The sequence below is a fragment of the Harpia harpyja genome, chromosome 9 (genome assembly GCF_026419915.1).
Source record: "Harpia harpyja isolate bHarHar1 chromosome 9, bHarHar1 primary haplotype, whole genome shotgun sequence".
In the NCBI taxonomy this organism is placed as follows: Eukaryota; Metazoa; Chordata; class Aves; order Accipitriformes; family Accipitridae; genus Harpia; species Harpia harpyja.
The window spans coordinates 20488170-20507494 of record NC_068948.1 but is presented as its reverse complement, the minus strand read 5'-3'; the positions used below and the strand labels follow the sequence as shown (position 1 = coordinate 20507494).

Here is a 19325-nt window from a genome sequence, read left to right as displayed (position 1 = left end):
TGAAGGAAACTGAATTGTGGGTAATAGGTATGTCTTCTTTTTATGTCTCCTCTTCTTTCTACTTTCCCTGGATATTACTAAAAAACCAACCTGAAAAACAACCCAATAGAAAAAAAATGCTTTAACTTTACAGATATTGGCTATTCTCCTACAACTGGTTAAGCTTGCACTACAAACAATGAGGTAGTGTTGAGTAAATAGAGCAGTACCATGCATTACAGTCAATAGAGCCAGTGCTAAAGATCACATTGCTAATGAAAGTTTGTCCTTGAAACAGAGGTAAATGGGAGTGGGGGAGATATAGAACACTGAGAGCAAGCTTGTGCACAGATCAAGACTTTAGGAAATATTGCAGTCATGGCATTAATTAAAACCTAGAGTTTGGAAAGTATGTTCAACCTTGTCTTTCAGGCTGTAATGAGTTGCTCTGTGAGTTGAGCTGATAGCAAGCAGCCTGTGAGGAGCGTGAGGCACCATTGTAATCCTGCTTGAAGTGTAGGTAAAAGGTTGATAGGGTATGGATTTTTTGCATTACTAATATTTCAAGTTTCCTTTTGCTTAAAGACAGACTAATGAATAATTTATGCTGACAAATGCTAAGGTGTTCTGCAAGATATGCATCTCTCTCGCATCATTTTATTGTTTTTGCTAGCTAGTGGCCTCTTTCATACAGGTTAATTTAAAGGTGAAAACTCCTTTTATCTCAGTAAGTGTTTCTTTATTTAGCAGTTTCCTGACACATAATATAGTAGTAAAGTCCAGAAACTGAAATTCTTATGTTGCTGGACTGGGGTGCTTTATCTTACACAAGGCTAACTTCAAGTAGCTTATTTGTGCAGTACTCTGCATATTTCAACACTCTCTTATTAAAACAGATTGTGCTTTTGAAGATAAAAGCTGTGACCTGATTGCTGTGACATTTAGATGGCCTGAACCATGGTCTTGCCTTTTACACTTAATGCATTACCTGAATTAGATGCTGTACATAGCATAGCTGGAAAGCATGCAAATAATCTGATGCTGCAAACTTCCATCTAAGAAATAATTAATCAAAAATGGTCATAAAATGCTCAAGTGGCATGGCTTAGACAGATCTTTGTCTTGCCAGAAGGTTAGATTCTTGCATTCTTTCCTAGGAAGAATTAAAACTTTGTTAGCTATTGTTTACTTTGTCCCATGAAGACCCAGGCCCAATTAAAATGAACCAAAGAAAGAAATAATGTGGAAGTTTCACCCTTAAGACAGTTTATCACATTCCTGAGTCACAACAGTCTGTTTTCTGTGCTCTACAAACTGTCACTGGACAGACAAAGAGCATGACAACTGCTGCTCCATTTCTGTATTTCATATTCTTCCTGTTGCTGAACCATGATAAACAAACCTATTTTTATACAGAAAATTAACTGTAGGCTACCCTCACCTAAGCTTGAAGTTTCCAGTCCCTCTATGTAATTCTGAAGGAGTACGATGAATTTTGAAGTACTTTTCTATGTTTTGTTGAATGGAAGGATGTGATAAGCTTGATGAGTACCTTCCATTTTTCTCCCTTGAACTGTTTCAGTCATTATAAGAGGTATACATAGGCTGTGTGCCTTCCTGACTTGAGAACTCTGTGGTGACCTGTGTGATGACAGCGAGGAGGAGGACAGGGTGGTATTACTTCCTGGAACTTCAGCTTCCCAACAAAGTAAAAGATGAAAGTGGATATCTTAAATAGCTTTAAAAATAGAATTCTGTATTTTTTTTAACTACTTCTTTGGAAGATTTGTGATGTTTGGAATTTTGTGGCAGAACCCCAAGCATAGGATAGTTGAGACCTTAACCCTGTTACCTTTGTTATCTCACGCCATGGGTGGAAAAGAGTTAGTTTCTTTCTGTGAGAAAGGAAACAATATGAGTTTATGCCTATACAGACACCCAGTATAGATGAAACTGTTTTGGAACAGCAGCAGAAGCAGCAGGATGTGTGGTACCTGGTTTGCTGTTGTTGGACCTCTAGTCAGGAAAGAATGCAAAGTGACAGCAAGATTAGTAGGTAGGAAGAAGCAACATAATATACTTGAGGAGAAGACAGTCTACAGGCCTTGAAGCTCAGTGCCACATCCTGCATCTCCTTGAGACTGAGGAGAGCAAACCTGCTCTTACCCTTGCAAATTCCAAAGTTGGATGGGAAATCTGACTGGTTTGGGGTAATATGTACACATCTCTCTCTCCTGACTACGTTTATGGTGGCCATTGTGACTGATTACTCATTCAGTTATTTAATACAGTTTATAGTACCTCAGGAGGCATATGGTGATATGTAACTTGACTGGTCATATTGAGCACAGTTATATTGTCTGTGGCATGCTGGAAATGAAAACCACGCTTTTGTCCAGGTTAGTCTTCAGTGTTAGTGTTCAGGGCATTAGTGTTCAGTAGAGCAAAAAATTGCTTTCCTCTTAATAGGAGAAATCAAACTGGCAATATTGTTTTTGAACATGTCTAGTGAGTGGACCTGGACTGCCTCTGTCATCTTCTGCAAGATTCCCCTGCAAAGAAATAAAACCAAGGGGCAATTTCTTTTTCACGTTTGAGTCTGAATAGTATCTAAATACAGTATTTTTTCCTATGTTGCTAGAAGGGGGGAAAAAAGCTGCAGCTTGTGGCTGCACTGTGGCTTACACTTTTTTTCCATACAGCAATTTCATTACAAGGTCACCATATATCCATTATCAGCCATGTGGAATCGCAGTTAACAGATGAACAAAGGCAAGGGCTTACTATAGGATTCTCTGTTTAAAAAGTTACCTAGCACAATAAAGGGTTATCATACTTGTAAATACTGCTGAAATGCAGTCTGTGCACCTCCCAGTAGTATTGACATGCTTTAAATTCCTCCATTGCATGGATAAAGCTGACATTATTACCAGGGTTTGAAGAGTGAAGGAGCAGAAAACTGCCAATGGAGAGTATTGTAAATAAATGTGAAACCCTCATGGGTGTAGGGTCTGAGGCACAAAGTCCAAGTGAAAATATTTCCTGAAGTTGACATGTCATGGTATGTTGTGTGTGTTCAGGCTTTGTATATCAAACCTATGGCTTGTTGCTCTTGAGATTTCTCATGCTGTATTAGAGCCTTTAAGTCTTAAGGGAGACTTCAGGGTTGCTGGATATTTGGTTTTTTGTGATGCTCCAATCTTGCTTATGTTTTGGTGGCAGAATATTTCTGTTAATCAAATTTGGCTGCATCTCATCTCTTGATTTCCTCCCCTTCCCTCTCACCCCAGACAACACATCCTTCCCCAAACACACCTACCCCCACACATGTATACACTATGGTGGCATTGATGTAATGAGCTTTAGGGTAGCTGCAGAGTAGGCAAAACAGAGAGAGTCCAAAGACATCAGAGAATTGCACAATAGCTGAGGTTGGAAGGGACCTATAGATGTCATCTAGTCCAACCCCTGAAAGCAGGTTCATCTAGAGCAGGCTGCGAAGTATCATGTCCAGTTGGGCCTTGAATATCACCAAGGATGGAGACTCTTCAACTTCTCTGGGCAGCCTGTCTCAGTGTTCAGCCACTGGAGATCTCCTTTCAGGAACTGCACCTGCAACTATATAATTGGTTTTGGGTGTTTTCTGGCAATAAATCTTAGAGGACTTTCCATAAAATCAGGCTTTGAGGCAAAAACTGCAATATCTTTGCCTGTTGAAGAAGAACCTGGAGTAGAGAATCTTCAGAGACACCTTTTTGGAGATTGTCATTTGTTTTCCATGCTTCTCTTACCTGAAAGAAGACGGATCATTGTTATATGGTCTATGCTACAAGCAAAGAATGACCCACACCAAAGGCCTAAAAGACAGTCTAAAGCTCTAATGTAGTGAATTACAGTAATGTCTAATAAGTAATGATGATTTTTTTTTTTTTTACACAAGTAAGACTGGGTATCATACATGGTTATAAACAGTATGGCTTTAGTCTAAGCACATGTGGTGTTTGTTGCAAAGTGGTAGTATATATGATGTTAATATGTGAAGTATGTGGTCTCATTGCTAGGAGACCTGCAATATGAAAAGTTTAACATCTCTTTCAATTGACAATTCGCATATAGCGAAGTGTGAGAGTATGCATGAGAGTGAACTCTGATATTTCTGGATTGAAAAAGTGCTTTATGTGGTTGCTACTTATTTTTTTTCTACGACATAAAACACTGCTATATATGCGTGAGTCTATAAATCTTATAGTATTATTGATTTAGTTTGGTAAATTCTATTTGATAATCTGTCTGATAGACTATGAGCTGTAGTTCTCAAACTTCATTATGCTAATAAAATGTAACAAATTTCAGGATTTAAAGAACATGTTGAGAAATATAGTGAATTGAAATTTAGAAGTAATTTTATAAATTTAGTCTGAATTGTTAGGCATGCAAACATGAAAGTTCAGCTGATCCGATGAGATTTTTAAAGCAATAATTTGTGTCACTGTGTAATTCTATACATAAACATATGCATGTGTACACAGAGATACATATCTGTATATTAAAGCTGCCTGCCTGCAATGGTTCTATGCTGCCCTCCACCTTTTTTTATAATAATTCATTACTGGAGGAAATCTCTTATGTAGGTAAAATAATTTGCAAGAGATATCTACCACAGATCTCTAGCTTTTGCTTTGCATGGAGATGTGTGCTGGTCAGAGTGGAAATTTATTCTTGATTTCTTAAAATTAATATGGGAAAAAAACCCACGTGTAGCTAATTTTCCAGTTTTGAGCAAAAGAGATTGTAAGCAGTTCATGTTTATGTGCCTCAGCTAAAACTTTTTTTGTCTCAGTGTATTTTACAGATCTGTAGAGTATATTTTCACTTTCTCTAGGACAGCTACATAGTAGTAATATGAGTTCTTTAAGCTCAAGGGAATATATTGGAATATATAAGCCTAGGTGAGCCGAAATATCTTTTCTTCTAAGTTATTCCTGAAAGTTTTCCTTTTAATAATGGCCAAAAGATGTCACTCTTGAATAAGTTTTGGGGTTTGTGGTGGGGTTTTTTTGTTTTTTCAAAAGACTGATCTAGAATGCTAAGCCTGTTCAAATTCTTTTGACAGGCTTTATCCCAAATGAATTATCATCTGTCCGTCTTGCATCTTAATTTTTGGCTGGACGAGGTGTGATTTGTCCTCCTGCCTAAGTCTAAAGATGGCACAGAAGTCAAAATGAGCACTTTTTGATATGCTAATTGGCAGAAACTTGATCATGTATTCACCATGTCTAATCACCAAATTGTTATCTCTGGGCAATTTAGTAACACGCCTGTCGATACCACTGATTTGATACCATGTCCCCACACCGTGAAGACCATCCTTTGTGCAAAGGATATTGATAAATCTAATAACTCATCTTTCTACTTGGGAATAGATGTATGTCTAGTTTAAGCATGGACTACAAGCTAAGCTTATTTCTGGATTTTTATGTTATGCTTTAGCATAATGTTCCAGACCTAGTTAAATTGCAAGGATGCCTTTAATTCTGAAGCTTTGTGAATATTTTTGTGTCTTGTCTGGTGCTGTTAGCTATGATGGGTCAGTGGGGCTAAAAGAAGCAAAAAAGAGAAACTTTGTGCATTGCTAAAGGAATGGATCCCATTTTGAAGACGCGCTAGGAGCTGCTGGAGGTCTGACGAGTAAGAAGCAGCCAAATTTTCTGCTATTTCCCAGAGGTGAATTAAAAAGACAATCCCCTAGAGTATCTTGGTGTTTTAGAAATGGTTCAGTTGACAGTATGGATGCATCCTGCAACTGAATTACCTCAGTATTTCATTACCATGCCAGGCACAGATACAGCGCAGATGCAGTGGCCTTTCTCAAGGATGAGAGCTATTTTTAGTTAGGGAGAAGGGAATATCCAAATAGCCAGAGGTTTATTTTAGTGCTTCATGCATCATAACTATAGAAAGAGCTTAATGAGGAATCTTCTTTTTTCTCTAAGATCCACAGCTTTGTTCAGTTATAGTTAAGGCAACATGAAGGGGGCTGTGTCATTTCAGCCACTTGGGATTCATTTGCAGAAAACATAGCAGCTTGTGCTGGCTTTCATCCATCTTTGCTGCTGGCGAAACATGTCTCTTCGCTCTCTTTGTGCTCTCAGCTACACGACCAAAATCCTGTTTAGCCAGTTTTTCAAACTGGTGCTCAAACTCTGTCCTTACCTCTCACCACCTTTTTCTCCAAGAACTGTTTCTGGTTTCTTGGAGGTAAGTGTACAGAGCAGCTTGTTTGGTTCTTCCTCTTCTCTCTGTTCAGTTTTTAATCTCAGTATTGAATTATTGAACATATTCCTTTAAATACAGAATGATTCATCAGAGCTGTACTAGAAAGACTGATCTGGTGGAATAAGCAATGAAGGGTGGAGGGTGATGCCAATACACTGTGGTTCTTGCAGTTGAAATGAGGGCTGGTTGCAAGATGCAAACAGTGGTGATTAACATTCTGTATAACTCTGTTGCTATGAAATGAGTAGATTAACAGGGGAAACACAGGGTGTGTGAGCTTGGTGGAGGAAGTCTTCAGGTGGGGCAGCTTTGCATGCTGAAGTAGGATAGTGCTATGGAGGACAGCATGAAGATGAATAACAGGAGGTAAATAGCTGAGATGGTTTTTATTAGTGGAGTGAGGGAGATGTGGATGGAATTTATGAAATGACAGAGTTGTGGACAGGTTGTTCAACATGTGAGACAGAAAAATGTAACGTAAATCTGGCACTGGTCTTAACTTGTCCTTAGCTTGCTGCATTTGGGTGTATGCTGGTTCAAGGTTGCTTTTTGAGATGCTGCCTGAAATTCATAGTGTGAAAAAGGAGGCTGCAGATGGCTATTCTGCAGGAATGCTGAATTGTTTAACTTATATTTCAATGTGACTTTGTAAACACATCTGCACTGGTTGCTTTAACTCCTTTTGATATATGTGATAGGCTGTATCTATTGCCTGAAAGACTTAAGGGTCCAGTGTGATCTCTAGTAACGAGAGCTAGTCCAGAGCTATGCTTTTCATATTTAACCTTTCCAGAATTTGGACACGTCTCATGTAGATGAAAGAAGCCTGTTCAGGCTAATCTCAAATATCTGTCGTTCCTCTGTGGCAGTGTTATGCTTGCTATTTTGCCCCATGCTCTTCTCCTAGGTGAATCTCCCATTCATACTCTGCTACCCCATTCCTCTCCTCAGTTAACCCATGAAATAGTTAAGCTGTTTTGGATAGGAAGGATTGCTTATGTCTCCTGACTATTCTTCCCACGCTCATTTTGCCCTCTTCTGGAGCAGCACACCGCAAAGTTTGAAAAAGGCTGTTTTTAAAACAGAAGTTTCTAAATAAGCACTCAGCAAGGCCTGCCAACCTTGTGGCATTTTATCTAAGGCACTTTAAGTTGCTAGCTTCTAGTAAGAAAAGTAGAGAATTGTTTTGATATGTTGATTGTCCCATTGGAAAGGAGTTTGCAATGTTGAATGTTATCACTGACATTTAATAAACGTGCAGTGCAAATACTTGGGCTCAGTTAAAAATAAAAACAAATGCTCCCTCGCATGCCTTCTTTAAACCTTAGTACACTTGGAGTATCGGGCTTATCAGTGTCCTTATGCAATATTTCACTCTTCTTGATGTCTTCTCATCAGGGGCTTCTGAAAATAGCTGTATTGTGTATCTGTCTTTTCAGCTGTATGTTGTGTGGGAAACACCATCTGAAAAAAAAAGTGAACATTTCAGTGCAACAGTCTAGATTTTTACCAACTTGACTTATACTATTTAGCCTGAGCATTTCCTCCCTTGTCCAAACATTTTTCTCCTTTTGTTTTCTAACTTGGTGAAGACTTTTTGAACTACGATTCTTATGTTTTATTTGTAAAGCAGGAGGCTGCATACATTTGCTGCTTCTCTCAAGTTGTGCATGTTGGATTTCTTCTTGTACCTGATCAAAATAGCCCCCTAACTGCACTCTTTATATATGGGCTCTTGTGCCTCTTCAGAAGCACAGGGTACAAAGTTGAAGGTTTGGGGAGTGTTTTATTACCGTTCATCAGCAAGGCTGCTTCCTTTTGGGAAGAATCCCTGTATAGCTTCTGGAGGCTAATTCCTATCACCATTTCCAAACCCTTTTTACAAATATTTGCTCTTTACTGTGCCCAGAAGTTAAAACAAAGTAATAAGGTGCTACATTTAGTAAGAAGGCTATTCTCCTCATGTCTGTTGTTGTAGTGAGAATATTTGTTATTGGTCTGTGATTGTGGCAGTCCCCAGAACTGCATTTCTGAAGTGGTTCCTTTTGAGTCCTCTGGAATTTTCTTCTTCTTCTGGTGTTTACACATCAGCTGAGGTATTTTGAGCGCGCTCAGATCTCAATTTTCTGACTTTAAATCATCCTTAAACAATGACTTGCTTTATAGCCTTGGGTTCTTCAAGACTTCAACTTGTGGTAGGAACACAACGTGAACTAGCAATCAGGAGGAAACTGGCTTTCTGAATCTGCAAGGGTTTGGATTGTTTGTTTGTTTTTGTTTTTTGGGGGGGGCAGCGGGCAGTGGGGGGAGTGAGTGGGATGTGTGTGTGTTGGTAGTGTGCAAAGAATTGCATTGTAAAGGTTTTTTTGAGGGGGGATATTTCATCTTTCTTAAAGTTTCAAATATTTTCTGTTTGATATTAAAGAACTTTTTATAGATATATTTATATCTGCAAATTAAGCAACTTACAGAAGATGCTGATGTAAGTGCTTCTCCTTACCCAGCTCTGTCGCTCAGTTATCTGTCTTGCTGTAGTAGTGGCTACTACATATCATTTCTGAACTCAAAGTGGTAGTGGAATGCTGGTTTGCTGTCCAAGCCTAGAAAAGGGCCTGAATTGGATTTGAGCAGTTATTTTGAAACAAAGCCTGGGTAATCATGTCTCTGCCTCTACTAAATCATGTTCAATACATGATTTCTGCCTTGTGGAGCCTTACCTTTGGGATGCAGATGCTGCAACATTTGTTCACACAGTGAATACTGTGTAGCTGTGGGATCAGATCATTAAGACATCATCTTTCCTGAGCAGAGACTGTAACTATGTAAACTCTCGCATGTGTTGATGATAAAAGAAACCAACCATCTTTTCTCCCCATACACAGGTTAAAAGACAGCATAAAGATACTGTCTGAGTTTCAAGTCAACTTGTAATTTGCTTTTGGGGGTGGTTGTTTTGGAGTTGTAAGCTATTGCCAAGAGTAGTGGGTGGCTACTGCATCATGATGTTAATTATTGCTTTGTTTGTGAGGCAATGCTTTCCTGGGAGAGAGTAGCATCAAGAGGGAAGCTTAGAATAATTATATTTGTCCCCTTGAAAGTTAGCTAACCAGCTACTATTTACTGATTTGATACAAGTAGATACTATAATACGTTAGTTGACTATGATGAGCAAGGAGTTTAACAGTGGTATGGAGTAATAAAAGGCTAGAAACTATTGGATAAGTATGGAAAATAACATTGAACAAGACAGATGAAGCCCTTTCCTCTTGAGAATTAACCTATTGGGGGTTATCCATCCTACAGGTAGGGAGTAATTTTATCTAGTGTTTGTAACATTGTATCTCTACGAAGAACTTTCGTTGGTTTGGATCCGACTTGATTATAATTTCACTTTTGAAGGTAGTAGACCACAATTTGTTCAGCTTTTCTTAGCATATAACTTTTGAAACATTAGTAAATCCTGATCGGTAGCTGTTTTCTTTTTGAAGTTCAAATTAAAAAAAAAAAAAAGTTATTATGGACATAACCGAAGTCAAAGGTGCCATAAGTGAAGAAAGGCTATGGCAAAATCAGTATTGTGATTGACATGGAGAGGTTTTTTCTTTCAAATATTTCATAGCTTTTATTATAGTTAGTTCAGATTTTAAACTTTACCCTTATAATACCATGACCTTTCATATGAACTCATAATTCTGCCATATTGTCCTAATTGTTCTTTTTACCATACTGCTGGTGTTCTTATTTTCTATTCCACAAATGCCCATTGTTTGCTTACCTTTATCAGGAGCCCATGTCTGTTCTCCATCATGTTTTTTCAAAAGCTATTACAAAGTGCTGAATTATTTTATCTTCTAAAAAAAAAAAAAAAAGTGTTGTAGTAATGGTAAGTGCTTGTTTTATGGAATTGTCTCTATCGGTCAGTACAATGAAATTTATCATTTCATTTTTCAGTTTAGTCAGCTGGTATCCAGTGATTTGAAAGTACTTGGAAGGAGCTCTTACACACTCTGCAGTGATGGCCAGTTACTCATTCGACAAGTCCTCCACCCAGAAACATCTAAGAAGGTATGAGATCAGAACTGATGCAGAAGGGCAGTACTGTGTTTTAAGGACATCAAAGAAAATAGCTTATGTGAGTTTGAGATGAGCAACACAATTCAACCTTGGGAACTATAGTGTTCCAAGAATATTTAAGGTGATCCCCTCCCTGTCTCAACACTGAGTAGCAGAGAAGCAGTTCTTGGTACTTGCTTTTGGAAGTCAGCTACAGTATTGGAGGACTCCTAGATGAGCATAATGAAGAGGAAAATTAGGGAAGACGGGATAGAGACAGGAACAATACAAGTACTTTGAATTCTGTGTCTCAAGAAATGGAAGCAAAGGTGCAGGTCTAAGAACTATTGCTTTGTTTAAGCTTGAGTTAAACCACAGGTTCTGTGTGGAGCCACGGGTTTCTGCCAAGATCTGAAATTGTTAGAAGCCATGTGTCAATGTCCTGTAGAGGGTAAACACACAGGCAGTGACTTGCCCTGGAGAATGACAGCAGTTCCCCATCTGCATTTATTCAGTGGGAAGTAGTGCTACAGCTTATTTGCTACTCCCACATGAAGCAGCAGTTCCCTCTCCAAGTTCCTGCAAGGGCTTAGAGCAGGCTGTCTTGCATAGGGCAAAGAATCTTGCCTTTGTGCAGAGTGGTGGCTCTTGAGTTAGCCTGCTTGGCAGGGTCTGCAGGAACCCTGCAGGAATGGGAGCTGCTGACATGTAAGGAGTTGACTGATGTTTTTTTTTTTTTTTCTCTATATAAGGGTATTGGCTCACGCTGAGTTTCTACAAATATTCATTTGGCATTTGTGTTATATTAAGACATAACACTGTGACTTTTTATGAAAAGTGCATGTTTATGTAGGGATGAAGCAAGTAAGAAAGCAGGATTATTATTTAACATTCAAACATGATAGTACTTTTTTTTTTTTTTCTTTTTTTTGTGGGTAATTCTTTGTACTTCCCTCTTGAAAAAAATGGACTAAACCAAAACAAATACTGTAATGTTGTGGAAGAAATAATTGTCCATAACAGATCAAGGAATGGATCTGATCAAGTGTTGAGTCTTGTAATACTGTATTTCTTTATCTTTTTTTTCTTTTATTTCTCCTTCAATACTTTTTTATTTGAGAGAGTTTATTTCTTCCTGCATGTTAAATGTCAGTAAGCCTCGGACCTTAGCTCTTGCTATTCCTACCATTCTAAGAAGCATTACCTTGTGACTTTACTTAACTCTTTATTTACAAAGGTGGGTGCTGTTTGGCTAGGCCGAAGTCAAACTTTTATATAGTAAAACAGCTGGAGAGTGCAAGAGAGAAAGTAGTGAATTAGACCAGAATTATTTGTTTTATTCCTTGAAAAAATAAGCTAATGTCTGAGTGAAGGGCTGCTTAAATGTTTGTTTAATAATGTACACTGTAACAATATTTATTTAAACTCTGTTATCATGTTTTGGTACAATTTTCCTTTTCAGTGTCGCCACAAAAGAGAAAATACAGTATCCTAAATGGGAGAATGGGAGTATTTATAAAACAGCAAAACCTAGATTTTTTTTTTTTTTTTTTCCTTCCCCATCCATCTTCTCTAGCTGTTTTGCACAGGTCTGCCTCTCAGAAGCTATTTGGGTTTGCTCATCTAGAGATCTAATTCTGTAAGGCTATGGAATTCGAACTGTGTTACAAAAGAACTAAACTGGTCTATCATAGACAAGCTGATGACATGCAACTATGTGATTTTTGAGACTGCCTCATTCAATCCAAAAATACTAGTCGGAATTTAAAGCAGTGGTGTGTACAAAACAAACTTTTTGCCTTCCTTGTAGAACTTCCTGCTGTCAGACTGCTTCTATTCCTTTTATGATCTGCGCAAAGAATTTCATACTTGCTACCCTAGTTCAGCCGCCATAAAAGATCAGACTATCAAGACCATGGCAGAATGTATCCTTTTGCTGCAGCTCTTAGACCAGAATCAATTATGCTTCCTTAGGTTTTATCTCTGTGATCATTACAGGTTTTATTCTTCTAAACTAAGATGTGGATTTTAAAAACTCACAGGTAAAATGGAAGGAATGTTTGCTTAAGTGTGTGTTGAGTGGAGTGGCTCTGCTTGTAATTTTTTTTTTTTCTTCAATTTGAGTCTATCACTGAGTTCTAAACCATATTTAGTAAATCCACTAAAGAAAAACATCACTTGCATTGATACTTGATCTTAAAGCAAAAGCTTAGCTATCAGTGGGCCTTTTCAGCACCAGCTGGCCTGCAAGCTGCTACTGTTTGCAGATAGTAATAGTTCTGTTGTATGATCCTCACTGAACTGAGTTTAAAACAAACAAACAGACAAACCTAAAACCCTACATTTAAATTTTAGGAGGATTGTTGTGGCTCAGCTGAATGTGGTTAAAGTTCAGTTGTGTTTGAAGTGATAGGAACTTAGTCAGTTGCTTTTTTTTTTTTAACTGTTAACACTGAAATGATGTAAGCTATCAATAGTCTTCAGATTGTTGACCGTTAAAGTGAATATTAACCAGTTTATGAGCAGTTGTCTAATGGTCATGTGTTCCCACTAAGACCAGTAAATTTGATTACCGTTTCTGTGTTAATATCAGGAAAGCCTTATGACTTGTTTACAAATAGTTGTGCAAGTCTGTTATTTTCTGTAATCACCTGTTTAGATCTAGGCTTAGGGACAGATGAAACAGAAGAGGACTTTGGTGTGTGGCAAGTGAAAACCATGGTGGCTATCATTTTCAGCATGCTTTCTGAAAGTGGTGGTAAGTGAACTATTTATACAGAATGCTGAAATCTCTTTCCTGTAAGAATTGGCAGTGGTACTGTCATTCTTAAGTAATCACTGACCCTGGTTATATTTAAACTTCCTGTTTTGTTGCAGATCATGTATTTACTGAGCCTGAAACTGTGAAATACAAGTACGAAACAGGTCCTTGGTAAGTGCCCTTGTCACGGTTGTTTACAACTAAAGATGTCTTGTCTACAGGAAGGAAAGCTTGTGAATATTTCCTCATGGTCACTGGCAAAGTAGGTTGGTTCCTGAGAACAGGAATAGTATATTCAGTAGTCTAGTGTAGACAGACTATAGCTGGTATGTTGAATGCTGTACTTTAGTCCGTCTCTTTAAAGTCACTGCAAGTTAAATGCTCTTTGTTCTCTAGCTTCTGTTTTGCATGGCAGTGAGGCTGACTTATCTTACCCAGTGGTGAAGAAATATTTGTGAACTTTCCCTAAGTCAACAGGGGTAATGGCTAGTGCACCCTATATGCAACTGACCTACGTGGTGCTTCTGAAGAGTGGTCTAACAAGCTGTATTGCATATTGGGTTTAAGGAGAGAAGAAACAGAATGGTTCTTTGTGTTCAAAGGCATTGCAGTAACAGGACAATGAAACATCTTAAGCATAAGTAATATGTATTCATATTTAGGACTGTCTTGTAATCATCTATGTTGGATTGTTAGATCTTTCAAATAAAATTAATCCAGTTCCTTATTACTTGACTTTGAGACAGTTTTCCTATTTTTTCTTTTTAAGGAACTGCAATGTGGTGACAACATAGTGCCTTTTAGGCGTTGTACGCACAAAAGGATTATCCCAGTTGTCTTTCCTTTCTTTATTGAAAGGAGTAACGGAATTGGAAGAGTGTCAACAGCAAATATACTCCTGATTTACAAGTTACATTAGTTGCAAACTGAAATTTGGTAAGATAATGGAAAACCTAGATTAAATCTTACTTTGGCTTCTTTTTCTTTCTGTGCAGTAGTAAATCTGAAACAGTGGACAGTGAGACAGTAATACGTGCCAGAGGTTTGCCATGGCAGTCATCAGACCAAGATATTGCTCGATTTTTCAAAGGACTTAACATTGCCAAGTAAGATAAGAATTTGTTTTGCTTTATCACTTTTGACTTTAACAGCAAGTTCTGTTAATATTTGTTTAACATACATTCCCCCCACCCCCCACTAGAGTCCTCACTTCTACTGTCTTTCCCCACCCAGGCCCCTTCCCACCCAGGGCATGATGCCTGAACAGGTTTACCAGCCTTAGGTGTGCAAGAAAGAGTTTTGAAGTGTGTGAAGAAGAAAAGAGATTTATCAGTTGAAAACCAACATACGTTCATTTATTGCTAGTACCTAAAGGGAGAAACTCCTACTGCAAGATATAATAGATGCTTTAATTTTGTGCCGACTCTTCAGTATTCTGCTATACCTCCAAAACAGGCCAGATTCAGAAACCTCCCAAGTGCTGTTGGAAGAAGTTTTCATATGGCTGATATGTGTACACCTCTGTATATATATATTTAGCATACCTGTCACTTAATATGTATTCCAGATTCTCAACACTGAGATGATAGGAAGGGCTTGCAAATTTACATCTGCAGGAAAGCTGAGAAAGTGGTGAACAGCATTAGATCCAAGATCTCACCGAAGTGGATTCTGCAGTACAATTGTGTTACATTAAAAATGAAATTAAATTGTGGATAGTAGAAATTTCTTTTTCAATCTGTAAACTCCATGTTAGTCTAATTTCTCTACTATTCTTACACAATTATATATTAAATGTATTGAAGATTTAAACTAAGTTTATTTTTGTTGGCTTTACCTTCCAGAGGTGGTGTGGCTCTTTGTCTGAATGCTCAAGGAAGAAGAAATGGGGAGGCATTAGTTCGGTTTGTCAATTCGGAACAGAGAGATCTTGCACTGGAAAGACATAAGCATCACATGGGTAGCAGATACATTGAGGTAAAAAAGAGTGACTTGAAACAAATCTTTGGAGAGCAACCTGAATATTTTAGACTACAGTTTTAAATGAGGACAAACCGCACTTCTGTTTTGCTCAAAGTACCAAAATACAATTCTCTCACATGTGGAAGAGTGAGTGTGGTTTAGAGCTGAATGTTGTAATTTTCACATGTGATTTTTTTTTTTTTTTTTTTTTTCCTTTTTAAGGTTTACAAAGCAACTGGGGAAGAATTCTTAAAAATTGCAGGAGGTAAGTGATGCTGGAGTTCAGTGTGATTACTTAAGTTCATAGGAGTCTTGTCTTAGTTCTGATTTTTTTTTTTTTTTCTTCTCCTGACTGAGGACACAAATCGATAATGAAGTAGCTTTTCCTGTTTTGCCTTCCAAGAATACTTGACCCTGTCAAGTTCTGGTTTCATGTGGTTGAATTTGAGCTGTGAGCATTTGGGCTGTGATGTTCACAGACAGGTCTTGCTGTTTGGGAGGAAGATGAGCCTTTGCAGTAGAAGGATCTATATATTTTGTATAAGTTCACACTAATCTCATTTTGTTCCAATTTCATTAAAATATGAAACATTTTCAGGGTAAGGGATTTTCACTTCAAAATATATTACTGGGAGTTAGTAGTGTCTCAGGTCTTCTGTGGGTTTGTTGCTAGCTACTTACCTCCTATGTTGCTCCTTAATGCTTTGCCGCTCCTGTGTCCTATCAAATTGACTGACCAGCATGACCATATGTTGTTGGCTGACCATATGCTGTCGTCTTTCTACCAGGCACGTCCAATGAAGTGGCCCAGTTCTTATCTAAGGAGAATCAAGTTATCATCCGGATGAGAGGCCTTCCATTCACTGCTACTCAGGAGGATGTCTTGGGGTTCCTGGGGCCAGAGTGCCCAGTCACAGGAGAGAAAGAGGGACTTCTCTTTGTCAAGTACCCAGATGGCAGGCCCACAGGAGATGCATTTGTGTTATTTTCCTGTGAAGAATATGCACAGAATGCACTTAAAAAGCACAAAGAAATACTTGGAAAACGTTACATTGAACTCTTCAGGAGCACAGCAGCAGAAGTCCAACAGGTTGTAACTATTGGCTGTGAGACTCAAAACTTAACAGTTAAAACATTTCGTCTAACACTTGCACACAAGTACATTGTAGACAACCATGAAAGTCTATTATATTAAAGATGTCAAGCTCTAGAAAGAGCAATATGTACTTACTGATTGGCATGGAAAATTGTGCAGCATTGGTTTTTTTGTTTTTTATTGCCACTGTTTGTTTTTCTTTTTTAACATTCCTCAGATTGTAAAGTAAAAATCATTGGATAATTTTCTTCTAATTCTTAAGGATTGACTGAAATCACAAAAATAATTCTAAAAATATACTAGATTGATAGTATTGTAGTAATGCTTCTTGAAATCTGCAGTATTGTCTTTAAATTCTGGTGTCCATGTACAGAATTTCTAACATTAAATCCAAATCTGGATGCATTAAATTAGCTTTTCCTACAACTGCTTTGTTGGAAACTTAAGAATTACCAGGATGTATCTGATTTTTGGTAAAAGGAAGTGAAATATTTGTTGTCCTAAGATAATATATTTCACTTTTTTCCCTATGCTTCACCATTTCCTATAATCATCATCTTGAACTGGTAAAATGATTTTATTTTGGCACCAGCAACTCGAGCCTGTGAAAAAATCACATATTACATTTTTCTGCCTGACACAGAATATTTCTAGACTGATAATGCCAAAGGTAACCATTATGAGATTTGATCTGGTCTTTGCATAACCACTGGCTATAAAAACTTAACTGTTTCAACCTATGTGACATGAGAAGTCTTTTCAATAGAAGGGCTGGGGCAAGGGAAAGAATATCCACGCTTGTAGACCTACAATTTACCCTTAGTACTGTGATACAGAGATTAGACCAGCCAAGAATCTGATATGTGTATCGTAAAAGACTAAGTGAAATGGCATGGTGAGATTTTTTTTTTCCTTTATTCCACCCCCCCACCCCCCACCCCCGCCACGAGAGAAGGAGGCTGAATCCTCTAAGGAACAAAAACACTCTGTCACAGTGACCAAGTTTTTGCTCTCACTTTTGTTAGGGAGACCTGGATAAAACTTGTATTCTATCAGTATGTCATTACTTCTTCCTCTGACAGCTGTCTAGGGTGACACCCTAATTTTTTTGCTGCTTGAGCAAGGGATGATTTTTTTTTTTAAGGAATTACAAGCTGCTTGTTTGAGTAATTGCAAGAGGTAAAGCCAGCTCTCATCTACTTAGTGTTAATACAAAGTAATTGCAATATTCTATACACAACTGAGGGAGAAGATTTCTGGCCTGAAATGTGCTACAAGTAGATTCTTGAAAAAAGGCTTCTGTTGTGACAAACTCCCTAGGCTGAATGATTATTGAGAAAACTAAAGCTTTGTAACCGCCTTTTTTGGTACCTCTTTTGGTACAATATGTTTGTTTATTTCTGATAATCATCGCTAAATACGTTTTTCAGCAGTATGCCCCAACAGCAAGTTATGTTCCCTTTGTCATTTGGGAATGAGTCAAGAGAAAATAAAATGTTGAGATCAAGGTTACCTATAATTCTTATACTTTTTTTTAATTATTTCTTTTTTTTTTTTTTTCCTTACTCCTTGAAAACCTGTACTTGGAGATGAGCACTCAGCTTAAAAAACCAAGCACCCTCACTTAACCAATCAGGTTTTATGAATGAGTTAGAGCTAGTGTTTTTACTTATCAGTTATTTCAGGTTTCAGTTCTTTTAAAATGACTGTTTTTCATTTACACTAATTTAAGTAAGAACTGTATGTGACAATACTGGTTTATTAGCACAAATGTGGCTTTCAGATGTTCCTTCTTGGGATAGTCCAACATGAACTGTAATCTGCTTTTAGCTTTTTTATAATGAGATTAGAGAGGTCTGTTATTAGAGTCTAGCAAATTGAATTTGTTAGACTTCCCCTCTCCCCTTCTGAGTTTGAAACTTTCAAATGCCCAACAGGAAACTATCCACAATAATTTGGTTTAAGAAGGTTTTTTTTTTTTTTCTCTGATGTTGGAAGTGGATTTATTTAAATGTGTGAAATAGTATTATGAGAACTGATTTGTGCTCAGCCAGATGGTGTGTAAATCTCTATCAATGTGCTTTTTTGCCAACAGGTACTTAATCGATATATGTCAACACCTCTTATTCCCACTCTCCCAACTCCCATAATTCCTGTCATACCCCCACCATATACCATTGCCACGGGTAGCATACGTGACTGTGTCCGGCTCAGAGGCCTACCTTACACTGCTGGCATTGATGACATCTTGGAATTTATGGGAGATGCCACAGCTGATATCAAGCCCCATGGAGTTCACATGGTCCTTAATCAACAGGTAACAGTGTTTTGCATGGGAGGGCTAACTTTCCAGTTATTGAACAAAGTTAGAAGTCAGGGTAGCTTACCTGTTCTTGGCTGTGCTTTAGGTCGTCTATAACCTTGAGAAAACCATGTTCTGTTTGTCTTTTCCTCATTTGTCTTCCCCTTTTACATACACATGTGCTTTTCTTTCTGTATATGTATGCACAAGATTGGGGAGGATGAAGCTTGTTCTTTTAATGATAGCTTTATCCTGGAGGCTGTCTTAAATAGTACTTTGTGTTTCAGTCAAGTGCTGGAAATACACAAGACAAAAATGTCTCATGTTAGATGGCATAGCTGCTCTGTCAGCTTCAGGGTTCCTGCTCAATGGTAGCTGTGTTTGAGTGGTATTTGTAGAAGTATTAGGTTTTCCTAACTTCTAACTTGATTAGACACTTCTCAGGCTTTAAAGGAAGTTGATAATTAAAAATTGTGTTTTGGATATATTTTAATGACATAATCATAAGGATATTTTTTCCTTGTTGTGTTAAAAATAACCTCTATTAGCCACAGAAATACTGAGGTATTAAAGAAAACAAATGAGAGAGATCTACTATTTTTGTTTTGCTTTTTTGTTAAAGTTTTTAATATTTTATACATACAGCAAAGTCTGTCAGGTTGCAGAAAATCAGATGTGGAAATCAATTTCTAATGTAACTATGGACTTTACTAAAGCATGTCTGGAGCTTTATACTGTTGTCCTATTACCTAAAAAATAGCTACAGGGAAGGCAAAGCCAGAGTCTTCCCAGAGCTTCATGGCGAAAGAATAAGAGACAGTGTTAATAAATTGCATCAAGGAAAATTCCAATTGGGTGAAAAGGGAAAAAAAAATCACAATGAGAAATTAGTTAGG

General features: G+C 37.7%; 1 protein-coding gene across 5 annotated transcripts in view; it reads left to right on the top strand.

The window, feature by feature from the left end:
- ESRP2 (epithelial splicing regulatory protein 2) overlaps positions 1-19325 on the top strand; it is a 48681-nt gene that overhangs the window by 12988 nt on the left and 16368 nt on the right. For all 5 annotated transcript variants that reach the window (XM_052797265.1, XM_052797266.1, XM_052797268.1 and 2 more), the window contains exons 4-12: positions 10207-10320; positions 12119-12233; positions 12968-13066; positions 13186-13240; positions 14065-14175; positions 14914-15046; positions 15254-15296; positions 15820-16121; positions 18223-18444. In XM_052797265.1, coding sequence (XP_052653225.1) covers positions 10207-10320; positions 12119-12233; positions 12968-13066; positions 13186-13240; positions 14065-14175; positions 14914-15046; positions 15254-15296; positions 15820-16121; positions 18223-18444 — 1194 coding nt within the window. The remainder of the gene's footprint in view (positions 1-10206; positions 10321-12118; positions 12234-12967; positions 13067-13185; positions 13241-14064; positions 14176-14913; positions 15047-15253; positions 15297-15819; positions 16122-18222; positions 18445-19325) is intronic.